General features: G+C 36.8%; 1 protein-coding gene across 2 annotated transcripts in view; it reads right to left on the minus strand.

Moving 5' to 3' along the window:
• PARG (poly(ADP-ribose) glycohydrolase) overlaps positions 1 to 20,088 on the minus strand; it is a 113,514-nt gene that overhangs the window by 65,014 nt on the left and 28,412 nt on the right. The window contains exon 8 of one of the 2 annotated variants that reach the window (XM_060126749.1): positions 13,886 to 13,936. The exons of the other annotated variant lie outside the window; for it this stretch is intronic. Coding sequence (XP_059982732.1) covers positions 13,886 to 13,936 — 51 coding nt within the window. The remainder of the gene's footprint in view (positions 1 to 13,885; positions 13,937 to 20,088) is intronic. 2 annotated transcript variants of the gene reach the window in all.

Here is a 20,088-nt window from a genome sequence, read left to right on the forward strand (position 1 = left end):
AGATACTTGCTTTCCTGTACCTGAAAATGCATAAAACATATTAATGTATTAAGATATTCAAATTCTTCTTATTCATAATTTATCTTTTTGTTTTTTAAAACATTTTATTTTGAAGTAATTATAGATTCACAGAAAGCTGCAAAAATAATATATGGAGGTCCGGTTTACCCCTCACCAAGTTTCCCTTAAAGGTTACATTTCAGATTAACTGTAACACAATATCAAAACCAGGTAATTAATATTGGTACAGTATGTGTGTATTGTTCTATGCTATTTTATCACGTGTACATTTGTGTAACCAAAATCAAGATGCAGAACTGTTCCACTATAACAAAAGTCTCCTTTGTGCTACTAATTTATAGTCACACCCTCCTTCCAACCATCCCTAAGCCCTAGAAAGCACCAATCTGCTTTCCATCTCTGTAATTCTGTTGTGTTATACAAATGGAATCATATGGTGTGTGTCCTTTTAAGATAGACTTTTTTCCACCCAGTGTAACATCCTTGAGATCTATTCAAGTTCATGCATGTATCAACAGTTAATTCCTACTGCTGAGTAGTATTCCATAGTATGAATATACCACAGTTTGTTTAACCATTTACCTACTGAGGGGCATTTTGGTTGTTTCAAGTTTTTGGCTATTACAAACAAGGCTGCCTTTTACTTTCAACCTGCCTATACTGTTATGTCTGAAATAATTTCTTGCAAGCAGCATATAATGTGTCAGGTTTTTTTAATCTACTCTGTAAATCGTCTTTTTTTTTTTTTTTTTTTTTTGCGGTATGTGGGCCTCTCGCTGTTGTGGCCTCTCCCATTGCAGAGCACAGGCTCTGGACGCGCAGGCTCAGCGGCCATGGCCACGGGCCCAGCTGCTCCGCGGCATGTGGGATCTTCCCGGTCCGGGGCACGAACCTGCGTCTCCTGCATTGGCAGGCGGACTCCCAACCACTGCGCCACCAGGGAAGCCCCTGTAAATCGTCTTTTAATTGGTGAACTTTGACATTTACATTTAATCATTGATAAATTAGAACATTTTAATTTTCTCTTTTACCTGTTTTCTTTTCCTTCATTCCTATGGGTTACTTGAACATATTTTAGAATTCCATTTTTATTTATCTAAAGTATATTTGAACACATCTCTTTGAACAGATTTTTTTTAAATTGGCTGCTCTAGGCATTCGTTATATACAACTTATCACTGTTTCCTGGTGTCAACATTTCACATGTTGCAGTAAAGTATAGAAACTTTACCTTTAAGGCTCTTTACCCACCCCCATTATAATTTTCTTTAATATTTCTCCACATACATTGAGAACATTTGATAGTGTTATAATGTTTGAAAATAGTGAAACAGAAAATGTCAAACACTATTTAGAATACTCAAGAAGAAAAGTCTACTATATTTTTACTCTTTCTACTGTTCTTTCTTCTGTCCTGGTGTTCCAAGATTCCATTTTTATCATTTCCTTTCTGTTTCAAGAAATTCCTTCAGACATTCTTTTAGGATAGATCTATTAATGACAAATTCTCTTCCTTTCCTTCATCTGAGAATGTCACCGTTTCTCCTACAGTCCTGAAGGATATTTTCAATGGATATACACTTCTCTGTTGAAAGTTCTTTTCTCTTACTCCTTCAAAAATATTATGTCACTTCTTTCTGGCTTTCATATTTTCTGATGAGAAATCCAACAACGTTCAAACTGTTTTTCCCCTATAGGCAATGTGTTATTTCTTTCTGGATGCTTTCAAAATTTTTTTCTTTGCCTTTAGTTTGAGGAAGTTTGACTATGATATGTCTTGGCATGGATTTCTTTGGGTTTATCCTGTAAGAGGTTTGCTCAGCTTCTTGATGTTTTCTGTCAAATCTGGGAAATTTTCAGCTATTATTTCCAGTTTTCAGCCACTATTTTTTGTTGTTATTTTTTTATCCCTGCCCCTTTTCTCCTCTCCCTCCAGTACTAAAAAGGCATGACTGTTAAATATTTTTAAATAGTTCCATAGGTCCCTACACTTTTTTTAATAAATTTTAATGTTTCTTGAATGTAATGTTTGCTTGTTTGACCAGTAGTACAACCAGTATAGGAAATTTAGGAATTTAATTCAGATTTTCAAGCCAATATAAACCCCAAAATTATATATACTAGACCATTATGCTATTATTATTTTCTACATTATGAGAAAATCTGAAAGGAAATATATAGTCACTTTTAGACCAAAATTATTAAACCATTCTAACTTTTCTGAGTCACCTCAGAAAAAAAATGACATAAAAGTCTATTTCTTTCTGTTGTTCAGATGGATTCCTTTGTTCTTTTTCAAGTTTTCCAATTCTTTCCTCTGTCACCCCCACTCCCCATTGAGCCCATGCATTGCATTAAAAAAAAAATCAGGTATTGTATTTTTCATTTCTAAAATTTCCATTTGGTTCTTCTTTATAGCTTCTATTTCTTTGCTGGGACTGTCTATTTTTCATTTGTTTCAAGGAGCTGTAATTGCTTATTGAAGCCTTTTTATGATGGCTGCTTTAAAGCCCTTGTTAGATAATTCTAACATCTGTGTTATCTCAGGGTTGGTATCTATTGATTGTCTTCACATTTCAGTTGAGATTTTCCTGGTTCTTCGTGGAGCGATTTTTTATTGAAACCTGGATTTTATGTTATGAGACTTTGGATCTTATTTAAATCTTGTTTTAGCAGGTCTTCTGGGACACAGGAAGGGAGAGCCACCTCATTACTACCAGTCAGGAGTGAAAATTCTACTGCCCTTGTTGACTCCCAGGGCAGGGAGGGGGAAAGGCATCTTGATACCTTTGGGTTGGGGGGCGGGGGGGCGGGTGCAGAGGGTGAAAGTTCAGGCTCCCCACCAGGCCTCTGCTGATACCACCCAGGTGCCATATTTTTCCAACAGCCCCACAGACCCTAGCTGGTCAGTCTTTTCTCCACCTTTCAGAGTCTTCTTATTCTTTTATAGTGTCCTGGGTTTTCAGCTGTATTTAGTAGAGGGATAAGGAGAAGTGTCTTTCCAAACATTTTTAACCTAAAGACATTTAACCTTAAGTGTCTAAATAGGCTGACAGCTTCTTCTCCTTTGGGTACCTGTCCTTGTCTTTTAAAACTGACATACGAGTAGCTGCTGCCATGCTTTGCTGACCATCACAAGCTTTAAAATATCACTTATTTATCTGATGAAGCATTATTGCACTGGACTTCTGTCAACACTTGACCTATGTCTAATGTTGCTTTGAAAACACAAAAGGGAAGATAAAAAATGTCATTTGAGAACATAACCAACCCAACTACCATTTGAGATGGAATGCATAATTTAAAAAACTAGTATAATCTTATGCCCTCTCATATATTATTAGCATCTTTAAGCAAATCTTACCTTTTACAAATTATTATTTACTATTTATTAATCTGCACAATTTATTAATCTATACAATGCAAACCAAGACATTAGTATTAAAAAGTTTTTAAAATGTAAATCACTGCTTAACTTCAAGGGAAGAAGAGCCTTAAATAATAAATATTTATTTATAATATATCATATATTATATTATTTATAACGATGATGATGATTATAAGGAAATTAAGCATTTATATGATGATTAAATTCTCCCTGCCCTCTATTGGAGGGTCTGCATAATTATATATGGCAAGTCTTTGTGTGTGTGCATGTGTGTACATACCATCCTTTTATTCTCATCCCAAAAGTTGATTATGTATGTGTTTCACTCAGAACTGATACAAAGATTTTCAAAATTATAATGCTGTTTTACCCATTTCCTCTCTTTAGACTATAGAGTTGTTCATCCATTCAACTAACCAGTAAATTTAAGTATCTATTATATGCCAGACACTGTGCCAGGACTGACAACAGAACTGTAAACAATAACAGACATGATCACTGACCTCATGAATCTCAAAGCAGAAAGTCCTATGCTCTTTCTGTGATCCCCTCAATATATCAGCCTTCACCTTGAAGGATAGTAATTATTGCAATTTCATCACAGTGGTCATGGAGAAGTTATCATTCTTCCTTAGCAGATGGAAGCATTAACAAACTACTAAAATAGAGCAACTTAATTTGTCAAATGTCAAAACATGATGAATGATTTAAATATCTAGAAGCTTACATATAGAAAAGAGATTTGTACCTATTTCTTCTTTCTTAGAATGCTTGATCAACTAAAACTAAATCTGTGAACTGTGCTCTAATACTAAAGGCATATTCATGCGTGACTAAGTACAGTGCCTGGCACACAGACAGTACTAAATAAATAATACTACTGAACTTTGAATGGGGAAGTGAAATCTGTAGCCGGTAAAATCAGAAAACTAGTGATATTTTAGTGAAGGAGAATATTTCCATAGATCTACTTCTTCAAAGAGTTCATAGGAAACAGCTTTTTAATCAGTCACAAATCAACAAATATAATAAACACCTCAAGTCACTCCATGTTATCTATTGATGTAAACCTAGGTAGATCCTAGTAAAAATTTTTAAAGTTACTAATACTCTTTTTTAATAAAAAATTTCAAAAAAGTTTATACAAAAGGTCTAGAACAATAAATTTTATGAAATAATTTTTTAACATAAAACATGTATCATCCCAATATCTAAATAGACATGGTGAAAAACCTTCATAGTCCTATGATCCTAAAGTTAATATAACCATTTAAGTGTTTGTTACACTTAGGTATTTGTTTTCCTTCTCACACAGAAAAAAATTACTTAAAATCACGTTACTCTAACAATTCTGTATAATTTTTTCATTAGACAAAAGAATTTTCCACTTTGCTGTGTAGTCTTCATAAACATCACTAGCAACAAAATGTTTCTTTAAAAAGTCATGTATTTTCACTGTAGCAAATTAACATAAACAAAAAGAAAATAAATACCACCCACAAACCCACTATCAATATATATACTGCTAACATTTTGGCATATATCCTTCCAGTCTGTATTTTGTTTTCATTTACATAGTGGACATTTTCCCGTGTAAATAAATATAATCCTATATCACCATTTTCAGTAGCTGAGTATTATTAACAATTTGGACACATCATACCTTATTTCCCTATCTAATTCTGTTATGATAGATTTACAGGTTGTTGCCAATTTTCCACTCTTGAAATTACCATTGCCATGAATATTCTTGTACATACATCTTTCTGCAACTATTTGAATATCTCTATAAGTGAAAATGCTATATCAAAAAGCATAGGTTTTTTTAAAGGTTTTTAATATATGCTGTCTAATCACCTTCCAGAAAGGTTCTATCAATTTATATTCTGGTGCTGTATATGAAAGTACTCAACTCCATACCTTACTAATACTGTGAATTCTCGTATTCTTGTTTTATTCACAATCTGATAGACTAAATTGACACCACTATTATTTTAATTTATGTTTATTTAATTACTAATGATGTTGAACTTTTTATCCCCGTGTATACAAACTCCTCTGTGATGAGCCTTAATCCTTCTTTTCTATTAATTTTTAAGTAATACGTGGATACATTCTTGCCTTAAAAATGTCAAACCATTCAGATGAAGTCAAAGCTCTTCTTAACCACAAATCCCCAATTCCAAACTACTTCTCAGACAAACAGATGCTTGTCTCCTTCCCAAACTACTTCTAAGCATTTCTACATATGTGCATACAGAAATTTAGCTTTCTGTTACATTAATTTTTAAACTAAATGGTATACTATATTTTTTGCAACTTGTTTTTTGCCTTAAGAGAAAGCCTTAGAAGTCTTTCCCCGTAATAGAATAAATGCTATACAGTATTTTCCACAGTATGGATATACAATTTTAACCATTCCTTATTGATGGCAATTAACTTTCCCAGCATTATGAAAAATTTCAAAAATACAGCAAAGCTAAAATAACTATACACTGAACACCCATAAACTCATTTTCTACAGTTAACATTTTACTCGATTTATTTTTGTCGCATATCTATCCATCCATCAATCCATTTTTTAAATGCATTTTGAAGTAAGTTGGGGGCATCAGTACATTTCACCCTGACCACTTCAGCCTCCATATAAATATAATTTGACATTTGTTTACAAGTTTTTTCATTTTGAGGTAAAATTTACATTCAATGAAATGAACTAACCCTAAGTGTACCATTCAATGACATTTTACAAATGCATACACCTACATAAACTAAATCCCTATCAAGACACAGGATATTATTATACTATCACCCTAGAAGGTTCCCTCATGCCCCTTCCCAGGCAACTTTCCCACATCTGAGAGACTACCACTGTTCTAAATTTTCTTCTACCATAGATTAGTTTTGTCTCTTGTAAAACTTCATATATTGGAAACATGTGACATGTACTATATTATGTAAGGCTTTTTTTTTCCCCTCAGCACTGTGCTTTTGAGATGCATCTATGTTGTGTGTATCAGTGATTTTGTTCCCTTCTATTATTTTATTCTATTGTATAATTATACCACAATTTGTTTATTCATTCTCTTGTTCATAGACAACTGCACTATTTCCAGGATTTGGCTATTATAAGTAAAGCTGCTATAGACATTCTTCTATAAACACAGGATTTTTTGTGTATATGTATATTAATTTCTCTTGGGTAGGTTTAGAAAGGAAATGAAATGCATAGGTCATAGAGCAGGTATATGTTTAGTTTTCTAAAGAACTGCGAGACCTTTTTCCAACGTGGTAGTACCATTTTACAAACCCAACAACAAAGTATGAGAGTTCCAGTTGCTCCACATCTCTAGCTACATCTATTCATTTTCGTTTTAGCCCTTCTAGTGCCTGTGCACTAATACTTCATTCTAGTTTTAACTGGCATTTCCCCAATGACAAATGACACTGAGCATATTTTAATGTGCTAATTGGTCATTTGTATATCTTTCTTTGTGACCGGTCCTTTAAACTCTTTTAATTTTTTTTAATGGGGTGGTTTGTCCTTTTTTTTTTTTTTTTTTGGTACAAGGGCCTCTCACTGTTGTGGCCTCTCCCATTGCAGAGCACAGGCTCCGGACGCTCAGGCCCAGTGGCCATGGCTCACGGGCCCAGGCGCTCCACGGCACGTGGGATCCTCCCGGGCCGGGGCACGAACCCGCGCCCCCTGCATCGTCAGGCGGACTCTCAACCACTGTGCCACCAGGGAAGCCCGGTTTGCCTTATTTTTAAATTGAGTTCATTATATATTCTCAACATAAATCCTTTGTCAGATAAATATATATGCTTTGCAAATATTTTCTCCTTGCCTTTAGCTTGTCTATTCATTTTCTTAATGTCTTTTGCTAAGTATTTAATTTTTTTCTTTTATGCTTAATGCTTTCTGTGTCCTAAGAAATCTTTGTCTATCCCTAAGTCACAAAGATGCTTTCTTCTAGAATCTTTATGGTTTTAGTTTCTGCATTTAGTTATTTTCTATGTATGCTGTATACAAAGAGTTGAAGTTCATTTTTTTCCCCCATAAAGAAACCCAATTTTCCCAGCACCATTTGTTGAAAGATGTTTCTTTCCCCCATCGATTGCTTTGGCACCTTTGTTGAAAATCAAATGATTGTATAAGTATGGGTCTATTTCTGGGTTTTATGGGTTTTCCAGTGATCAATTTGATTCTTATGCCAGGACCACACTATATTAGTTTCCTTGGGCTGCTGTAACTATCACAAACTGGGTGGCTTAGAAAAACAAAGATTCATTCTCTCACAGTTCTGGAGGCCAGAATTCTGAAATCAAGGTGCTAACAGGGTCATGTTCCCTCTGAAGGCTCTCAGAAAGAATCCTTCCTTGCCTCTCCCAAGCTTCTGGTGCCTATGGGCAATCCTTGGAATTCCTTGGCTTTCAGAAGCTTTCAACAAATAGTGGCTACTATTATGGTGATGATGCATATTGTACCCTCTGCCTTGTTTAACCTTTTACTACAGTTAAACCACTAATTATGTGTCAAGACTAAGTTCACATCTCCTTGTGAAGAAGCCTCCCTTGAATTTCCTAATTCCTTCTTCCTCATGTGACTCTATAGTCACATGCACATACCTGTAGTACAGCACTTATTATGGTTTATTATAATTATTTATTTACATGTTCTTCTCCTCTCCTTCTCTAATCTGTGACACTGCAAAAGCAAGGATTGTATTTCATACATCTTGTATTCCAGTACCAAGCATAATATTTAGTACTCGTTATTATTTGCTGAATAGAGTTGATGAAAATTTTAAAATTACATTTTATCCTGCAAGCATCCCTGCAAAACAGAAAGCAGAAGGACATCTGGAGAAACTGAAGCTCAAAGAATGTAAAGCCAATTTCCCACATTCAAACTTAATGGCATACATCGGGACTAGAGGCCAGGACTTTTCTTCCCAGGTTCACAAGGAAGGGTATTTTAGAGAATGGAGCACTTGGCCAAGAAACTGGAATGGAATGATAAGGATAATTCGAACTCTGTTTACCTTACAGAGTTATGAATGCTCAGCTATAACCGTGTTTTATGAATTCTAAAGCCCCATATATAAATGCAAAGTATTATTATCTACTGGGCCAGTAATTTATGCCCTTTCTGGAGCCTCCTCTTTCTTTCAAGACCCCCCATATCAATTAACTGCCAGTCCTACTGACTGATCCAGCAGCGTCACATATTCATTACCTCCTCTTAATCACTACTAAACTACCCTGACTCAGCCCCTCATCCAGTCTCACCAAGATTACTACAGTAATCTAACTGTTGCCCTGCCGCTAGCCCACCTTCAGTTTTAGCCCAAGTACACCCTGTTCCACTTGAAAGCTTTCAATGGCTTTTCCTTGCCTTTTCAGTACAGTACAAATCCTTCAATTAATAATCAAGCTATCTGGCCCTAGATGCTTATCTAGTCTTACTTAGGGCTCTCTCTGTCTCTCAAACTACCTTCTGTGCATTTTACATACTAGACATTTCAGCAATTTACTCTTCTCTAGCTCCTACCTGTGCTTCCACAAATACAATCTGTGCTACGCCTGGAATATCTGTCCTACTCTAAAACTTACCTAACCTTTTAATGTCTTACTCAAACAACACACTGCTTCAAAGTCTATCTAAATGGACGTACCAACTAGAAGGTAACTCTTCCTCTTATAATTGTCTGTTTTTTCACAAGACACTTAAGACTTCCTGCTTTATGTTGTAGTTATTTATGGACATGCATTCTAGAGTTTACTAGAAGTTCCTTGCATACAAGATTGACATTGATTCACTATGCTAGAACATACTCATATGGAATGTTCTCAATAAAAATATTTGTTAAATTAACTGACACTTTCTACCACAGCTAGGTAATTTTACCAAGCTCTCCCTCTTCCTTCTCTCTACTGCCTATCAGAATCTCCCTCGAGAGGTTTTTTTATTTTTTTTATTTTTTATTTTTTTTTTTAGTAAATTAAACTGCATATGAACTGAGTTTTCTATAAAACACCTAAAAAACTTACTGGAACTACCTCCAGAGCTTCCCAAGTTCGAGAGACAGGTTCATATTACAAAGATTAAAAAGAAAGAACATAAGTCAGAATTATTAAGATCTTTCAGATCCATCTCTTCTTCAGGCATGTTTTTAGACTACAAAAATTAAACATTAGAGCAAAAAAATAATTATAGCACTAAGTTATGTAAGGATAAAAAAATCAACTGGAGAAGGTGAATGTTTCTAACATTTACTTGTGCACAATTCAGGCTGACACTTTGAAGAGAAGAATGTGACAGCTTACAAGAAAACAAACTCACTCATTCCCCTTAATTTCTGAAAGCTCATGCAAGTCTGACAAGCCAACCACAGGGTGATCTCTCATGTGTATCACCCATGACAATTATGGCTTTAATAAAAATGTTCTCCAAATTTTAATAAAGTCCAATTGGTTTTCAGGAAATAGCCAGTCTAATATTTTCATATTTAAGAAGGCACATTTCACAAATTAGTGAACTTCTGGACTTAAATAAGACTTCCAAAAATTTTATATTATGGCAACAAAAGAGGTACAAAATGAATATGGTGGCGAGGCAAGGTGATGTGCTGAGAAGCCACCCTGTCTCTCTATCGTCCCTTGGTTTGGTTTTCTCTTCAAACAGCTATTAAGAGCTTCCTAAGTAATTTTCAAAATGCTATGACTCAAACCTGAGAAGCACTGATGAAGATCACAACTCACTAGAAGCACTTGAAATGATCTGTTTTAAGGATAATACAAAAGATCCTTTGAAGTATGTGCCCTGTAACTTACACTAGAAATAATCTGTATTTGTCATTAAATTAACAGCTGTTTAATATGGGATAAACCAGGTTGCTATACACTTCCTTTTTCTCCTCATCAGTGGGTGCCAGCAGGAGTAAAAGAGTGCCAAGCATTAGAATCTCCTTTTATTCTTTTCTTCCCCCGCCCAGGGGAATGAAGGATTTATTACTTGCAGCAAGTAAGGAGAACATTGGGATCTTTCCCAAAGCAGTGTCTCTAGAATCAAAGAGATTCTTAACCTCCAATCCCATAGCCAAACTCTTATTAGCCAGTAAAGGGAAGAGGAAGTAACGATGAAGTGAGAAAGAGCCCTTTGGCAGGTTACCTCAACTCCACTTCCACTCTCCCAATCCTTGTTCTGTTTCTCAGGACAGAACTATGAACTAGTTTCTCACTTCAGGAAACAAGCCATTAGTGGCTTAAAATTCACAGACTTTTGTAGATGGGTGTGGAAATTTCACCATCATATACTCCAAAAACCAAATAAGTGACAACTAATTTGGGAACACAATCACTTTAGGAAGAATACCATCACCCAGTTCTTGAAACAAAATATGCCTCTAATCAAAATCAGTCACACTATTTCCTATACAAATTTCATTAGATTAAACATGAAGAACAAAATTGTGTAGGTTTATGACACATGAAGGAAGCTCTTCTCTAAACAGTAATCATTATCTTTTTTCATGCTAATAATAAAATGCACAAATTATTTTTGCCTTAGAAGGATAAAACATAATAACACACCCTTATTATCCTCTGTCTCCTAGAAGAATTTACTTCTCAATACCGTCATGGTAAATGATTATTCTTTAGGGAATGATCTCAGACTAGCACAAGATGCTCTGATAGGTCTTTCTCATCTCTCACTCCTATTACTGTATGACTACATGGCCATAACCATCAATCACTCTAGCAAACAGCACCAAACCACAATGCTATTACACACAAGCCAACAGATATTTTCAATACCATATAGTCACACTATTATCCATCTTTTATAGACAGGCAATCAAACTCAGCATGACAAGATTTCAGAGAAATAGCTAATGGTTAATGGAAGTTTTCTCATCCTGGAAGCAAAATGGACTTAATTTGTCTGAGAAATATAAGTGAACAATAACTTCATTCTTTTACTATAGTTAACAGTTTTAAATTTAATAAAAATATTTTTGAACTATAAGAAATACTTTAAAATTACTTATTTTTACTTTTACCTAATTTTTAAGATAGTTCAATGACAGCTTCTCGCACTCACACCACTAGGAAAGTAATTTGCCATGCGAATCAAGTAATGTGCATACCTACATATTATAACACTTAATTCTTAATTTAAATCTTAAATTATCCAGTATGAATAGTCAATATTATAGTCCAAACTTCACTCTTATTAATAAGGCTGAAACAAACATATTTCCCAAAAGGTTTGAGGGCACCCCCTGGTGGCAGACTTTGGGGAGGGGGGGAAACCCCACAAATACCATTACAATGAAAATATCTTTTTAAGAAATTGACCAAGTTCTACTCAGCAACTCTATTATTACAGGTAACATCCAATCTAGAAAAAATTCAAAATGTGATCAAAGAATGTTGGGAAATCTCTGAAGTTCCCTGTGAGGAGATCTGACCAGTACCAGCTCCTAGGTAGCAGGACTAGCAAGATGTCTGATGCAGAAGAAACCTTAGAGATGATCTCATCCAGGGCAGAACAGAACTTTCTACACTGTCCAAGACGGTAGCCACCAGCCACATGTGTTGACTGAGCATGTGAAATGTGGCCTGTGCGACTGAGCAGCTGCATTTCAAATTTTATTTCATTTTAATTAATTTCCATGTAAATAGCCACATATCGCTATTGGCTTACTGTTTGGACAACACAAATCTAGTCCTACTCTTTACTCCACTCCAATGAAATAGAAATAGTCACCAGAGCAATTCAAGGAAGAGCCAAAGGTTCCCAGACACATGTACAGCTGGATGGTGCAAATACATATAATTGGACCTGCACCATTTTGTTTGGGGATTCTTAAATGCACCTAATTTTATTCCATTGCATTGGATTACTTTTTGGTAACTGCAATTCATTTGAAAATACAGATGAGTTTGAAAATGGTAAAATACCCCTTTTGAAATAATTTTTGGCTTTAAGACATGTGACGACTGGTACACCAGTTAGCTACATCTAATAAAACGGATTACGAGCTCAGGTTCAATTTATCATCTGGGGCATTCATTCTTTTCTCACATAGAGAGAATAAAAAGGTAAACGAGCCCCTGAACTGTGAATTAGCTAAGCTCAGAAAACCAAGAAAGAGAACAGCCCAATTGATCCAGCCTCTACTTTATACTTAACTCAAGTTAGGCATATTGTTAGTAGTATGTTGACATTTAGTTCAAGCATATATTGAGTGTCCACTTTGCCCAGGGTGTCATATTGAGCACTGTGAGGAATAAACACAGTGCTCAATATGCGCACTGTGTTTAAATAAATAAAGGTAAACAACGCAAAGCGAGGTCTCTGTCCTCCAGAAACGTACTACTTTTTAGGGTAAAAATGCCATATAAACAGACATAAGGGTTATGTGTACATGCCTCATCTTTTCTCTCTACCAACTGCGAATCTCAAATGGTCAACTGTCACTTTACACAAATAATTCCTAAATCTTTCAGTAAGAGGCTGTGGCTTAAGACCCACATTTCTGTGTGCTGATCCACTCTCCTTAAGTATACTGAAGTTAGTTCAAGAAACACTTACTGAGCACCAGCCATAAGCTAGAAAACACTAAGATGCCCTGGAGAGGTTCAGCCTCATGAAGGATGCAGACATTTTATAGAAAGATCATGCATTATGTGGCAAGCGCATGGAGGCAGGCACAGGTACTACTGTGAGCACAGAGTGGAGTCTTTAGTAGAGGCTGGGAGGACAGAAAAGAGTTCCCAGAGGAGATAAAGACTGAGCTAAGTCTGGAAGGATGGATTAAGAACAAGCCAACAGCATGCCAGAGAACCTTTAGGAATTCAGTCATTAGAATATCAGTTATGGAGAAGCTCAGTATCAAGTGATGCTGGAGAAATGGGTAGAGGCAAGGCCAGGGAATACCATAAACATCATCCAACAGAACTGAAAATAGATGAGGTGCCACATAGGGTTTGAAGATATAAGCTTCAGATAGCTCACTGTGGGTGAGGAGCATGAAGGATGGATTTGAAGGGAGCACCACTGAACATGGGGGTCAGCTGGATGACTGCTGCAATATACCATCTGAGTCATGATGACAGCATGGATTAGACAAGTATAACAGAAATAGAGGTGAGCCTCAAGAAGTGTTTAGGAAGTAAATTTATTATGTCTTAATATAAGAAGCTGACAGAGAGAAGGAGCTTAAGATAAAGATTTGAGTGTGCCCAGCATTAAGTGGTATTTAAAGCTCTTGGCACTACGTTAAGTGCCAAGGAGTAACTAGATTTAAAAGGCAGACTACAGTTGACCCTTGAACAACACAGGAGTTAGAGGCACCGACCCTCCGCACAGCTGAAAACGTGCATATAATTTATACTTGGCCCTGTGTATCCACGGTTCCCCCATATCCATGGTTCTGGAATAGTACCTGTCCCTCAACTTTTTACCTTGCCTGAAGGAGTTTTTCCTCTCGGCAGTTCTTCCTTCTCAAGTAGAACCTGTTAGAATGAAGAGGAGGAGCTGTTATTCTCCTCAGCCCCCACCGCTAATTCCTTCAGATTCTACCAACTGTTGATCGCGCAGCACTGTAGTACTTACTATTGAAAAAAATACACGTATCAGTGGACCCACGCAGTTCAAACCCATGTTGTTCAAGGGTCAAATGTGCAGGTACCAGGCTGGGCAGGAAAAGATAGGAAGGCAGGGAAAAGCCAATAGATTACAACTGTTTTGCAAGGTGTGTTCCATGGGACATTACCTACGAGGGAAATCATAAGCCGTTACACAGAAGGAGGCTTTGTTTATAAATAAGTTTGGGGAAAATGTTTAGTTAACCAAAACTAAGCAGATTTCTTCACTATAAGACTCCTCAGAACTATGCCCAGTAGGAGGACATAACGTGTAGCAAACTAACTTGACCATTCAACCCTTTATTTAAAAGTATTAGAACAACACAACCTGGAAAACAGTGGCCCAAAAGAAAAGGGATGGAAGCAGTAGCCTTAAAAACAGAAAGTGCTATAGGAATAAGTGAGTAGAAAACTAGGAGGCTATGGTAGGAAAGAAATGCAGAGTTAATGATGTTAGAGAAGGAACTGGCCCAGGGCATAACCAGATCCAATTTGTGATCATAGGTTAATACAGTAGAGAGTCTCACATATAGGTTTGAGTCAGACTAGTTCATAGGTCATCAACATGATTATCAACCGAACAAAGGCTGTTGGATGTTGGTAGGTACCCTCCCTAAGTCAGTGCTTTTAATGATGCCAGATCTAAGGCCATAGGCCACTAAAGCCACCTTTTTTTAAGAGGATTTTTCCCAGGCTCCTCTTCTTTCTACTTATAATTCAAATCTTTGACCTTTTCAGGCCTCCCTTGATTTAGTTAATTGGTTTCTAGGACAATTCTGTCCCTTAACTGAATCATTTCCAGCTGACCTAATGTTTGGTCAGTATGTTTGACTGACTCAGTTCCTCTCTAGGTGCTAAGTCAAAGGCTAGCTCTGATGGCATGCACCACAGGGCACAGATAAGAGGAGACCCACCTCAGCCCAGCTCTACAGATATCAGCCTGGGTTTTCACAGATCTAGGTCATGGCCAAACAATTTAACAATGGACAGGAATCAGCAGTGGGGGCTGAGGAGAAAAACAACTCCTCCTCTTCATTCCAGCAAGTTCTACTTGAGAAGGAAAAACTGCCAATAGGGAAATCTCCTTTAGCCAAGGTAAAAAGTTGAGGAACAGGCACTCTTCAAGGAGAGGTTTGAGAAAGATGGTACAGTAGAGCAGTTCTCAAACTTTCACATCTATCAGAATTAGCTAGGGGATTGTTAAAGCAAAGATGGCTGGGCCTCACCCCCAGAGTTTCTAATTTGCAAGGTTCAGGGTAGGGCAGGAGAATTTACATTTCTAACAAGTTCCCAGGTGATGCTGCTGGATCAGGGACCAAACCTCGAGAACCACTGCAGAAGAGCAGGGTTACCTGATCTAGGCACTACTGACCTTTTGGGTTGCATAATTCTTTGTCACCGCGAGTGTCATCCTGTTCATTGTAGGATGTTTAGTGGCATCCATGCCCTCTACCCACCAGAAGCCAGTAGCACCTCTCCCCCAGTTGTGAGAATCTAAAATGTCTTCAGACCTTGCCAAAGGTCCCCTGGGAAGCAGAATAACTCACTGATGAGAACTACCACAACAGATTATAGTCGTTAAGAGCTAAGACTCTGGAGTGAGTGGCACCTGGGTTGAAATCCTGGCTTCATCACTTGAACAAACTACTTAAACTCTCTAAGCCTTGAATTTTTAGTTGTTCATTTGTAAAATACAGTGTCTATATAATGGGGTATTTGTGAGAATCAAATGAGATTAAAATATACTGCTTATACTGTACTTAGTACATAGTAAAGATGTCAATAATAAGCACCACCACTGTCTCTACCACAGATAACCAAGTAGGATGTCGCATCAAACACTGAGGAGATTATCTACGAGGTGAACTTTGTAGAAGGGGTAAGTCCAGGAGGAGACAGGGTTAAGCCTGGAATGGATAAGGGTTTGCATATGACGTGAAGATAAAATGGTCTGCAGCTTAAGCAGTCGGCCAGGAAAAAGGAAAGGGTTAAAAAAGGAGCCAAAAGTCAACCATGGGGAAAGAGGCTATTTATACGGCTGCTCAACCCAGTGTGCTGTGACAGTAAGTACTTTTAAATTCCACTCCCAATGGAAGAAGATGCTCTGGTTCTACAGATAGAATGTTTTGTCCCCCCAAAATTCGTATGCTGAAACCTATTCCTCCAATGTGGTAATATTTGGAGGTGGGACCTTGGGGTGATTAGGTCATGAAGGTGAGGCCATCTTAAATGGGATTTAGTGCCCTTATAAAAGAGACCTCAGAGAGCTTTCTTGCTCCTTCTACCTTGTGAGGACCCAGCAAGAAGACAGCCATCTATGAATCAGGAAGCAGGTCCTCACCAGACACTGAATCTGCCAACACCTTGATCTTGAACTTGCCAGTGTCCAGAACTGTGAGAAATAAATCAACCACCCAGTCTATTCTGTTAAAACAGCCTGAATGGATTAAGACACCTTGTTTATATCTAAGCTGGGCTTCCCAGGGCTAAGGCAGATTAGACCAATAGCATAGCTTGGGAGTGCATTTGAAAATATTCCATATTTCACTATGCTGGAAATGGTTCTTCTTGCAGAAAATGTTTTTGTAGTGCTTTTCATGTAATCAAAGAGCAACTGAGGCAACAAGGTACTATGCCACTCGGCTTACTAAAAACTTCTTTAACACTGTAAAGAATAATTGCTCTGACAGCTTAGAATCTGACTGCCCTGTGCAGTTAATCATTACTTGTCATTACCATAGCAATAAATCATGGATGAGTATTTTTCACAATTAGTACCAAAAGTAAAATGTGGAAAGAGCTATTGGCTCAGTCCTCTAAGATGCAGCCACCACGCGGCTACCATGGCACTAATGGTGTACCACTCCCTGCATCACGAGGACAATGGACCTATTGAATGGACCTAATTAGTCTTTACTACCGAGTTTACTGCACTGTTTATACAGGCTACACATGGAAAGAGTATATAAATTTGAAAAACAGATTTATATTGTTTTTATTTCCTCTTACTATTTTTATCTTCAGGTAATATATACTACGAAAATCGTTCTAGTGTTAAATATGAGATCTTACATGTGGATAAAAGTGTTACGAGGAGCTTAACCAAAAGGAATACAGAATTTATTTTTAATGACTAGGAGCATAAGATGAGTAAATAATCTGAGAAGTAATCTAACAGGATTTATAAATCAAGGCATGGTGTCAAATTGCATTGAAAAAAGAAAACAGCTCAGAGCTAGTTGATAGAGATATAAATCACAGGAGAGATCAGAACATGAAATTATTATCACCCCTCCAACAGAGTAGATTTCTAGATAATGAAATCAATGACACAGCAACATTTAAAAGTAATGGCTTCCATAGCTATTTGAACAGAGTAGGTAGGGTTGGAGTTACAGGACATTAATGTACTAGATTAATTTCATCATTAGAATACAGGAGGAATTCTACTAAATAAATTTTCACTTTTGGATGTCTATAATTTCCATCCTCCTTGTCCTCCACACACATAAATACAACACAGTGTTTCACAAACACATAATAACAACTCTAATTTCATCAATGATCTAGTGCATAGAGGGCTCAACTGAGACTAATTATCCATTATACCTCAGCAAGTTTATAAAGCAAGGTGCCTAGTTCCAATTGGAGCAATTAATTCTATGAGAGCTGCACTATTTAAAATAAATCATGAATGAGACCCTCAACATATGCTCCAACCCAAAGGATACATTAACCAAACCAAGGAGGAAGTCCACATATTTCACACAAATCTAAAATTTAATATTTTGCTGACTCTGATTAGCTTTCTTTTGGCTCCTGCAGTTCTCATGAATTAAATCAAGTCAAGCTGTAAAAGCAATGCAGACCTTATTGATTCTAGAGACTGTGAGTCACTAAGGGAAGAAGTCCAAAAAGGTTAAATTTCCACTGAACTCCAAATCAGAGGTTCGAAAGCTAGAGGAATAAAGACATTAGCTGTAGTCTTGTGAAACATTCAAGGCTGCTTTCATTTGATTAGGAATTTGCTACAGGCTCTTTATGACAAAACTAACAAGGATACTTTAAATCGTTTAAGTTTTGAAGAAAGGTCCAGAAATAGATTCGTTATGAAGAATTCCACTTGGAACTGGAAGCTAAGGAGTAATGTGTTTATATACATTCAGAAACTTCTGCACTATTAAAAAAAAAAGGCTACTGTGAAAGCCCACAATTTTTACTGGTTATTGGTTAATGACATTTGTTCTGATTTGAAACAGTGGTTAACAACATCTTGCCTTACCTCAGCTTTTCCAAAACTAGTCTAAAAAACACTAATGTTCCATGAAACATTTATAGAGATTGTGGTGATGGGGGGTGGGGTGGGGTGGGGGTAGGGGTGAGGGAATGGAGAGAGAAAAAAATCCTCTAATATTTTTGTTCTAAAATTTTTTTCTTATATATATGTGTGTATATATATATTTTTTGGCTGTGTTGGGTCTTCGATACTGCACATGGGCTTTCTCTAGTTGCTGCAAGCAGGAGCTACTCTTCATTGTGGTATGCGGGTTTCTTCTTCTGTGGTGCGCGAGGACTTCAGTAGCTGTGGCACGTGGCTCAGTAGTTGTGGCGCGCCTGCTCTAGAGCACATGTTCAGTAGTTGTGGCGCACGGGCTTAGTTGCTCCGCGGCATGTGGGATCTTCCCGGACCAGGGACCGAACCCGTGTCCCCTACATTGGCAGGCGGATTCTTAACCACTGTGGTTAAGAGCACCTAGAGCCTGCACACCTAGAGCCCATGCTCCGCAACAAGAGAAGCTACTGCAGTGAGAAGCCAGTGCACTGCAGCAAAGAGTAGCCCCCGCTTGCCTCAACTAGAGAAAAGCCCAGATACAGCAACGAAGACCTAGTGCAGCCAAAAATAAAATAAACAAAATAAATAAATTAAAAAAATATTTTAACATACAAATAAGTACATTCGATATAGTTATTGTTAGATAAGCTGCCCATAATACTATGGCACGCACCAGAAAGCCAGGAAGTCTGAAAGACACCACTTACATATGAATGCACATACGACGCCCAAGTGATGCATAAACATACAACTATTGCATTTTACGCTACTTAATGACAGGTGACTTACACTATGATTTTTGCCTAATAATTTCAATATATTATATTTTAACTTTTTATCCCATAATAAAGATATAAGTCAAAACAATTCCATCTAGCCATTACTTTATATATGTGAGATAACTTTCTCGGTAATCCATTTTAATACAAGCTTATATTTGTTTTCCCTGAGTTTCTATTGTTGTTCTGTCAATAATGATAATTTTTAAGGTTTCTCATGGTCACATGAGTTCAAAAATGTCATTTTAGTTAAACATGGCTATAACAGCACACGTCTCAATTTTTGGGACAAAGAATTCTGATATACCTATTTTTTAAGTGTAAAACTACACAAAAAGAACTCTGAAGGAAAAGATGACTTAGGCATAATAGTTTGCTCCACTTAGTGCACGTCCTTCAAAACTCAATACGACACCTATTTACCTTTTAAAATTAAGTAGTACATAAGCAAGAATGCAAGTTCATTATTGATAGATTTACACATCCTCATTTACAGGAAAAGAGGCTTTACACAACCTTTCTCTGACAAGTCATAGGACACGAGCAGACAGGACAACACATACTCAATATTTTAATAACTACAGCAAAGGCAAGAGATGCACAATTACCGAGTTGCCATAAAGAATTTACTGTGTACGTATGACTTGAGGTATAAACTTCATGCTGTATTTATTAAAAAAAAAAATAGTGGCTTCCAAAGAGGAATATACTTCTAGCCTAACCACAACAATAAAACCTTTGAACTTTAAAGTTTAAATTTTTCCATTTTTTAATTTTAAATGACCTCCCATTCCTGTACTCCTATCTCTCACTCTCCACTTTTAGCAATCACAGATGTAAAAATAAAACAACAACAACAACAAAATACCTGATTTTGGTATTTATGAAAGCCTTTATGGGTAAACTAA

Source organism: Lagenorhynchus albirostris, chromosome 16 (genome assembly GCF_949774975.1).
Source record: "Lagenorhynchus albirostris chromosome 16, mLagAlb1.1, whole genome shotgun sequence".
Taxonomy (NCBI): domain Eukaryota; kingdom Metazoa; phylum Chordata; class Mammalia; order Artiodactyla; family Delphinidae; genus Lagenorhynchus; species Lagenorhynchus albirostris.